This window comes from Poecilia latipinna, unplaced genomic scaffold (genome assembly GCF_001443285.1).
Source record: "Poecilia latipinna isolate Pla-1442-1.1 unplaced genomic scaffold, P_latipinna-1.0 Scaffold3374, whole genome shotgun sequence".
Classification (NCBI taxonomy): domain Eukaryota; kingdom Metazoa; phylum Chordata; class Actinopteri; order Cyprinodontiformes; family Poeciliidae; genus Poecilia; species Poecilia latipinna.
The window spans coordinates 14,983-24,926 of record NW_015115990.1 but is presented as its reverse complement, the minus strand read 5'-3'; the positions used below and the strand labels follow the sequence as shown (position 1 = coordinate 24,926).

The window sequence follows — 9,944 nt, the reverse complement described above, 5'->3', positions numbered from 1 at the left end:
CCTTAATATATCCTGTGCTTTATTGGGGCATGCCATTAGCAATGCATAAGGAGAGCAGTGACTGACTGAGACTAAATGAGACGACAAATAGCCCTCTCATATGCTTCAAACGGTTTTTGGATCGGCCTTACGGCTCCTGAACAGGAAGCAGTCGTTCGGACTGCTTTTTCCATTAAAACTGAGTGGGTGTCTCATAACGTTAGATAAAGTCTCTGACACACACTGCAGTCTCATCACTATAGCAACAGAATGCAGAGGAAAGCAGAGCAGCTGGTTTGGACTACAAAGACTCTGTAGTTCTAAACATGGCGGAACACTTTAATACAGAAGGCAGAGCAGAAGGTCAGAACTACAACATGGCGGAACACTCAATTATTACAGAGGAGGCCTCAGCTAGCAGTTAGAACTACCTCCTGTTTTTGGCATTATACAGGTGGATTAACCAAACCACTGTTACACATTGGATTAGTGTGGTTATGAAAATTAAGTTTACTGAAAGTTTCAAAATAAAACTCTGCAATGTCTACTCACGACAGTGCACCGCCATAGGCGGTGCAAAAATATTAAGCTTTTGTATGTGTTTTTTTTCTCAGGATAGTGAGTTCATTAACATTAGCATTTCATGGGTGTCTCAAAGATAGAAATCCTTCCCCAGCTTTCTGTCTCACACACACAGCAGTTGGCTGAGGGCCAATCGCTATAGCAAAGGTTTCCAGAGAAAGGCAGAGCTGCTGGTTTGAACTACAAACCAGCAGCCATAACTGCCATAACTGTAGTTCTATCTATGGCAAAGACTCAGTTAAAACAGAGGCCTGAGCAGCATGTCAGAACTACAACATGTTACTATAGAGGAGGAATTAGCTGGTATTCTGAACTACTTGTGCTTTGAGCATTATATAACTGATTTAACACAATCACTATTACACATGGAATTAGTGTTGCCATTTCAAATGTAGCCTACTGAAAATTTCAAAATAAAAGCCTCATTAATCCCCTATGCCTAGGGGAAGTGCACCGCCGCAGGCGGTGCAATTACATTAAGTTTAATTATCTTTTTCCCTCGAGTTAGTGCACCACCTATGGAGGTGCAACAATATGACCCTTTAATAGCATTTTATCTCAAGCTATGGCACTGGCTTGCGCAAGTCAGTGCATTAGCATTTTACCTAAAATAAGCTTTTAGCCAATTTTTTTACTTATTAGCCATGTTTAGTATACTGAATAGAGTAAGTGAGTGACAGACAACATGCTAGTCATATCCCACATGCTACTGATACCATTCATGCTATTAGCATTTTGGCTAAATTGACCTTATCCAACATACTGAATGGTACAGGTAAAGTTTAGTCCACATGCTTCTGACTCTCCACAGGTTATTGACTACATTGCAGCTTTCTTTAGCATTAATGCTAATTTTTAGCATCAGAACGCTGGGTCCAAATCGACGGGCAAACTTTGGCAGGCCCCAGTTAAATTTCTTCAGAAATTTTCTAGTTTGAATTTAAAGAATCTTTTAGAAAGTGTACCAAAATACATTTTAAAGAGTATTAGAAGCATGTTTTTAAAAATTTTACATTTTTAAATAAGTATCCACTTGATAACATACTTAAAATGTATTTCAGGAAAATATGGTATATTTAATATATTCTGAAATACTTTTTTTCACCATGGAACCAAAGAAAAAGCTGACGGTTTTAAAACCTACACATTACCACTTAGGTCTCCAGCACAAGTGGTGTTTTTTTGTGGGGGGGACAGAGCTGAATGTGCAATCTTAAAATAAGGAAACAATCACAACATATAACTAAAAATAAAAATGCAATGAAAATATGAAACAGAAAAAACCTTGTGGTGGCCATTCCTTCCTACTGCCATCACAGGCCTGCTTAGTATGATAAACTGCAGCAGAATCGATGACCGGAAGTAATCAGCTGGACTTTTCCTACAAGTTGTTGCAATAAGCTGTATTGCATTATAGTTGCCATCAAATCGGAATGACTGTTTTTCAAATTTATCTACATCCACCTTCTTTCGGTAGCAAAGAACAAAACCTCAAGTTAAAGACCCTGTGACGCATTAAAACCAATACACTGTTTAAAAGGTGTGCTTTCATTCTGTGTACACAAAAACTTTTCATAAATAGTTCTCACAGAATACTATAAATTCCATCACATAGCAGGGTGTCAATGTTCATCTGTAGTGACTGAGTGAAATGCCGTTGCAATCTTGGGATGTAATGAGGGTAAGTTAAAACCTAAACAACTAAGGCTGAGTACACAGAACTGGAGGAAGCTGTGCAGGATTAGAGATATATTTTTCATTTATTTATTTAACTTTAATTTAACCAGGTAGTCACTACTGAGATTATGCTGCTGCTGCCTATCATTGCCAGGTCTCCCTTAAAATGAGATATTTTCAACCTGGCAATAATACATAAACATAACATGTTATTACACATAAATAACATCCACAAAAAAATGACAAAAGTTTTAACACATAAATACATATAGAGGACAAAGAAACCAAATACAAAGGTCAAAGGTGAAAAGGGAACAAAATGGTCGGCATGCTTAGAGCAGAAAGTAGATTATGGAAAAACTGGCTTACTTGAATTACTGAGCACAGTAGCATGACTGTGCCGTTTCCAGGTTTTTCCTGTTTGTCATAGTGAGCAGGTAGCAGATGGCAGCCTTATTGCAGCACAGGCTCTCTCAGATGATTCTTTATTACCTTTAAACAAATTTGAGGCAAATGTCCTGTGGCCAATGTTTCGGTAATAAGGCTTCTTTCTGAATCCAAGGGTTGCAGCTCCAGCATATGGACGTACAGACTCCACATGGCATCCTGCCAATATGAGCAAGTGCATCACTCCACAGCCAAATGTGAGAGAATATGCACTTTTTCAAATGATCTATTCAGTTTATTCAATTCAGTTTCTTTATAAGGTGGCAATTCACTACAGTGTGGACTCAATCTAGCTAACAACCCCCTAACAAAGCAAGTTTTTTTCATACTTGCCACTAACCTAATGTATCCTCAACAAATTTCACACAAACAAAAATGAATGTTTAAATTTATAGTAGTTTTTTATTTTTCATGTTTATTTTTTCCAAGTTGATACTGTCTGGTGAACTAAAGAACTTGTGAACAGCTGAACAGTTCTAGATCTGCATTTCATACATATTTAACGTAATGCCTCATAAGATAACTGGCAATGACTTTATCTTTTAGAATCTTTTAGAAAAAGAGTAATTGACTTACTCATCCACTGATGATCCCTTTTTTATTTTAATTATTAATCTAACTTAATAATAACAACACACTTTTAAGGTTCATCACTACTAACTAATGTTTTTGCTTATCCATGATAAAATATTACAAAAGTAATATTAGTTTTTAAACAGTTTTTGTTTTCCTTATATTATTAGTTATAGGTAAAATTGCATTACTATAGTCAGAAGACCAATGCAGTTTTTCACCTTATTAATTTGTGACACATTGCTGGCTACCCTGTTGTCATGTTAAATTTGTCTATAACTATACTAAGCAACATGGTGCTACACTAGCAAGCGGCATATTTAGGCATGTATGTGTGTTTGTACTTTAATTTTTGTCTGGACACACATTCTTTTTTGGACAACTTGGTTTTCTTTTCTCTTCACAGTTGCTTATATCTAGAGACCTTGTCACAGCCACATTGTTTACATCGGAGAGCAGATATACATGGTCTGTTGCCCTGCTGTGCTGCCTTCTGAACAGTGGCCCTACCAGCCCCATGTGGGATATGTGCCGACACTGGGCATCACTTCAGGAGGGAAAGGTACAGATTCATCATCCAGTCTATCTTCATGGGAAAAATGAGCTCTCTGCACAATGAAATGGATGAGCTCAGGCCCTTCACCAGCATAAGAGGGATTATCAGGAAAGTAGCATGAATCTGCTAATAGAGACATGGCTAACTGCACCAACTCTGGACACCATGGATGACTTTTATCAACTCCAGTCAGACAGAATGAAGGAGAGTAGGCAGAAGAGAGGAGGGATGAGGCTGTGTTTATGAATGATAGATGTGACTCTTGGCACTGAAAGAGTTGGTCTGTAGTAAGGCCACTGATTTGTTGGTGACAGCATGTGGCTGTATATTGACCAGGGGAGTTTACTAAATCTGATGGTTAGTAAACCATTTGCACTAATGCTGAAAAAGCCTGCAATGCCATTCATACTGTTCCCAGCAGACGCCCAGGTCCTTCTTCTGATCTCTGGGTATTATAATCAGATGTCACAATAACTACCTGTTCTCTACTCTCTTTTCCTCACCAGCCCTCATCCAGTATCTTAGCTATCACACCAGATAATAAAATACTTAAATTAATTAACATAGCACTTGATGAGTGATATTTTTAAATTAAGTTGCATCGCTACACTGAAAAAGAGAGATAATTTTACTGCTGCAATCATATTAAATGTTTTTGGAGATGAACATCAATGGTGAAACAGATTTTTAACAATGTTTTTCCTCACTTTGAACTACACTGCTTACACTTTGCTCCTAAACATTTGCAGTTAAAGCCTGACTGGTGTTTACTTTTCTTCAAGTTCTTATTCAGTTGGCTTTTGAATTCATGAGTAGGCCGGTCACAATAACAAATTTTGCTGGAGGATAAATTGTCCCAGTAATTATTGTGAGAGATGACAATATTTTTGTTTTGAGACCATTTTCAAGAAATATATTGATGATAATGCAAGTTTACCCTCCCAAAGACCAATACATATTACTTTTGCATGGAACACTTCAGACTGTGGAAGATATTTTAAATATCCAAAATAAAATACAACCAAAAATGATAAATAAAATGGAAAGAGAAATCCCACACAACAGAAACCATAAATAAAGTGGAAAATGAAATCTATGTAGACAAAATTACCCTTAAAAATATTAATAATCTGAAATGAAATTCTCAAAATCATTTTGATTTATAGTCCAATTAATTGATTAATTGTGACAGGCTTATCAATGAGTTTTGACTCGGGTAGTCTGAGAGTATTCCCATTACACCAACAGCAGGTCTTTTCAGGGAGACCTGAGGGACCCAGAGGAAGAAGCTCTACAACAGTGGTCCCCAAACTTTTTCCTGTGAGGGCCACATAACTTTTCCCTTCTCTGGTGGGGGGCCAGACAACATTGTTGACGGGGGGTGCGTTTCTCAATTGATTTTTTTTACCCAGAAAGCACATGGGCAAAAACCATGAGTGAAACGGTCACTGGGACTGACTAGTATATATTCCATTGAGGGAAAGTAACTATAACATATTAATTTCTCATATGTTAACATAAAGGCTCGTTTTGAAGTATAAGCTGCTACTTACTTACAGACATTGCTTCGAAGAATTCAACCTGGAATGCGGCGTTCATAACAGTCACGTGTTCATCTGCTCTACCGCTAGCAAACAACCATACTGATTAAATAACATAAAAGTCAAGTGGTTCCCTAAAAGTCCAACAGATGGCAGTAATGCGCCCCACAGTTTACAGGACACAGTTCCTGCTAAAGAGCGCCCTGGTGGTTGAAAAAAAATCCACATATAAACCGGAAAATACAATAAATAAAAACCCGAATGCTCTCTGGTATTGTTCAGGAGGCCGGACCAAATGTGGATGCCCGCGGGCCGTAGTTTGGGGACCCCTGCTCTACAACATCAGCAAGTTTGAAAAATATAGTGGGTAAAGACCATGAAGAGTTTTAAATATCAGTCAGTGCCTATTGAAATCAATTCTAAAACGGAAAGGCAGCCTATCATAGACTTTGAAATAGTCAGAATGTGAGCCCACTTTCTGGTCATCACTATTTTTGCCGCTGAGTTCTAAAAAGATTGCTTAGGAAGAAAACATCTTTACTTCTAAATGAAATGATGAAAGCTCCTCCAAAGCTAAAGAACAATCTCTATTTTTAAATACATTCAAATATATTATTGTGTCTTCAACAGTTTTGGCTTTGGAGGAAAATGCTTATTTTAAATCTTCAAACAGAAGCCAAACTGATTCACTATGTTACCTGAAACATACATAGTGTTGAGACAGGAGCTCATGGATTAAAAGATTGAATTAACGCATTAAAATTTTTTGTATAAGCTGCCTACTTTTTTTATTTCCTTAGAATAAAGAATTGCCTGGCTTTTTTGCTGTCCCCTTTTATCTGAATGCCTCCTATCCATGATTAAATCCAATTCAAGTAGTCATCTGAGAACAGGAACTGACTCTGGATCCTCAGGAATACCATGAAGAAATGCACTTATTAGTAATATTAGTTACTGAAATGTAAGAAACAGGATTAGAGCAGCTTTGTCTTCTCTTCCTGCCTCTTCATCTTTTCTTCCTCAACATTTCTGCATTGCCTTCCTCTGTCTGGATTATAGAGCAAGCATATTTCAAGTTAGACTTTTAACTCTCAGTTCCTGCAGCAGTTAGAAGCTACAGGGGCAGATCAGACTCTGCCACTCTGAACTATCTCCCTTACTCCCACACCCACTCCTTGTGAGTCTGTTTTGAGTTTTTCTCTCTCCACTGTAAGACATAATAATACAGACATTATCTCACTTAGAAGACGGAGAATAAAAAGGTCCCAGTGGTTTAGAGTTGATCACCTGTTCAGGTTGTTTTACCTTTTTTACCTTTGCTGTGACTCTTAACAGCCTTTGAAATTTCTGAACGTTCAATAAACGACAAACTTTGACTAATTATCTCGTTCTTTGTGACTATACGTCATTTACAACAAACATCAAACATGGTAAATATGTTTCATTAAGTATTTAACAAACAAATGGCTTCTNTAGGGGAAGTGCATCGCCGCAGGCGGTGCAATTACATTAAGTTTAATTATCTTTTTCCCTCGAGTTAGTGCACCACCTATGGAGGTGCAACAATATGACCCTTTAATAGCATTTCATCTCAAGCTATGGCACTGGCTTGCGCAAGCCAGTGCATTAGCATTAGCATTTTACCTAAAATAAGCTTTTAGCCAATTTTTTTACTTATTAGCCATGTTTAGTATACTGAATGGAGTAAGTGAGTGACAGACAACATGCTAGTCATACCCCACATGCTACTGATACCATTCATGCTATTAGCATTTTGGCTAAATTGACCTTATCCAACATACTGAATGGTACAGGTAAAGTTTAGTCCACATGCTTCTGACTCTCCACAGGTTATTGACTACACTGAAGCTTTCTTTAGCATTAATGCTAATTTTTAGCATCAGAACGCTGGGTCCAAATCGACGGGCACACTTTGGCAGGCCCCGGTTAAATTTCTTCAGGAATTTTCTAGTTTATTATTATTATTATTGCTGACAATATAAACACATGATGTAGGTAATTATGTATTTTCAGCTCAATTTATTATTAATCGTATAATTTATTATTAATACATTATTATTAATTGATTATGACATCCAGGCTTACATCATGTTTTCAACACAATTGGCTAAGGTGAATTCAGGGCAAATAATCAGGTTAAAGGTTGTTTCAATGGAGAGAATAACAAATTCTCAACGTTGGCAACCATAGAAGCATTCTACTTGTGTGTGTGTGTGTGTGTGTGTGTGTGTGTGTGTGTGTGTGTGTGTGTGGGGGTGAGGGAGGTTAGTAAAAAAGTTTTCAAGTGATATTGAAAGGGGTTTTGCATAATGGTGAACAAGCAACAAAGTAAACAATCCTAAACTGGATGGCTCCCTCATAATGATCTCTCACTTCACTGCATCAACTTGAGCTTTGATTCATCAGTAACTGACAGAAACACATGGACACACTGTGTGGCCTTCAACAGACTGTTGATCTGCCTTTGTTTGAAGCATCAGTCTGCTGTCTCAGTTAGACTGACTTTTATAAAGGTGAAATACATTATGAAGATAACGGGTCTAAAAGTCAGGTTTTATGGTGGCATGGAGTGGTTTCAGTTCCCTTGAAAAAGCTTGCGTATTTAATAATTGTTTATGTTTTCTTTTGTAGCTGAATTGAAGTGTGAGCATGCTCAGAGAGTGGCAGAAATGGAGCTGGTTATGCAGCAGAAGCTGCGAGAGCGACAGAAGGTTTACGAGGAAGCCTTCAACCAAGACGTAGAGAAGTATCTGTCCACTGGATGCCTACAGGGCAAAGGTGACTTCTTTTTCTTTAAACATATATTTTAAGCACCACTGAAGACGGGATCAATCTGAATGATCAGATAAACATAAATGTACCAGGTTTCATCTTGCTACCTAAGTAAAATTGAATGGACAGTTGAAAGGAGTTTTGGTGCACCAGAATTCTAACTGTATGCTGATGTGTGTTGGCAGAGTCTGCAGGGGTCGATGTGGCTGTTCTAGATCAGATGACATTTATTAACTTATCAGACCTGGAGGCCCTGGATGATTTTCTTAATTCCACTGGTGAAGATTCCAGTTGTGGATCCTCTCTGACCTCAGGTTTGTTTAAATTTGAGGATTTAAAGGAATTCCTGTCTCTATATTCAGTCCTCTACAACATCAGATGTAACTGGCTAGAGTTAGCGCTGAGACACAGCAAAAACTATGAATGATACAAGTTAACCATTCTTACCTTCTTTCAATAGGTCCAGATCTTAATTCTTCCTCTTTGGAGTCCTTGAATCAAGTTCCTCCCATAAACAGCAGTCAGTCAGACCGGGCTGCAGAGTGGCAGCAGGAGGAGCCACTGGTTCAGTCAGATGAGGAGGATGTCCAAGCAGACATGTCCCTGGCTGCTGTGCAGGATGTTGGCACGGTGTGGGACTCTGATGAGAGCGATGGAGCAGATCCACTAATGGAAAAACCTCAGAATTAAAGAACTGCAGTTCAGTAATCAGTAAAAGAACTTTGTTCCTGTAAACCCAGGCATTCAACTCCAGTCTTCAACAGCTACAGCCCCTCATTTTTCTGTGTCCCTGCTCTAACACAGCTGATTCAGATAACGGGGTTAGCTCCTGTGGGAATGAGTGATCACATGACTGTTAAAGAAAAGGAAAGATTAAAACTTGTATAATAATATTCTACTAATTTGAGAACAGACAGACTTGAAAGATGCTACAGCTTTTAAAGAAATGCTATGGAGGGGACCTTCACAGTGATTCACCTCATTGTGTACAAAGTTAGACTTTGAGTTGGTATTTTTTAAAGTGAGTTTTGTTCCAGTCAGAGTTAAGCAGAGTCTGCCAGACCAGCCCTCTGCAGCTTCGCCAAGATGGAGGGAATTTTGGGTCCAACTGCGAGTTGTGAATCAACTATTAGCTCTAATAATTTCACAGAACCTCACATTAAAAAATCCTTTAACAAGAGTTGTTTTGTTAAAAGTATGGTATGGCAGCATGTTGCTTCTCTTGATTCCTAATTAGACAGGCATCTGAAGTAAAGTTGTCTTGGTGTTAAATATTTGTAATAAATTAACTTGAACCACAAAGGCATTTGGGATTTAATTTGTTTTAGAAATCAATCTTTAAAAGGCTCTGCTTTGAGTTGCGTTTAAACTTCACTTGTCCAATAAAACTGATTTTCCAAACTCAAATTGTATTGACTGCTACTGACACTTTATGGATAGATAGAAATTTGCTGGAAAGGTGTAGCTATGTTCTGTAGTTATATTCTGTGTGGAAAATCTTGTGTATGATCTGTGTGAAAAGACATACAGCTGAGCTGACAATGAAACCAGTCCAGTCATTATGCATCAATATAAACATGGAATCAACAGATGTTTCAGACATCTTGTTCTGACTTATAGTTGCTTTCCATTAAATACAGGTAAGGACTGCAATGAGAAGTTGGAGCAGTCCATGAAAACACCAGACTGGACATATAACACTTGACTGGGATAATCTCTAATTATCCAAAGCATTTTTAAATCTGACTTCCCTTTTCTATTCATAATGACACGCATTCATCTTTGTTATTATTCTT

At 37.9% G+C, this 9,944-nt stretch overlaps 1 protein-coding gene and 1 long non-coding RNA gene across 2 annotated transcripts in view; both read left to right on the top strand.

Annotated features, from left to right (window-relative positions):
• The window catches only part of LOC106940821 (uncharacterized), a 3,904-nt gene extending 3,183 nt beyond the window's left edge, over window positions 1–721 (top strand). Inside the window, exon 2 of the long non-coding RNA XR_001423208.1 lies at window positions 343–721. This is a non-coding gene — a long non-coding RNA (uncharacterized LOC106940821). The remainder of the gene's footprint in view (window positions 1–342) is intronic.
• Window positions 722–7,396: 6,675 nt separating this feature from the next.
• Window positions 7,397–9,552, top strand: LOC106940822 (dysbindin-like). The gene is made up of 3 exons (XM_015023650.1): window positions 7,397–8,154; window positions 8,334–8,462; window positions 8,609–9,552. Exons 1-3 carry the CDS (start codon window positions 7,992–7,994, stop codon window positions 8,836–8,838), a joined length of 522 nt encoding a protein of 173 aa, XP_014879136.1. The 5' UTR covers window positions 7,397–7,991; the 3' UTR covers window positions 8,839–9,552.
• Window positions 9,553–9,944: the final 392 nt, after the last annotated feature.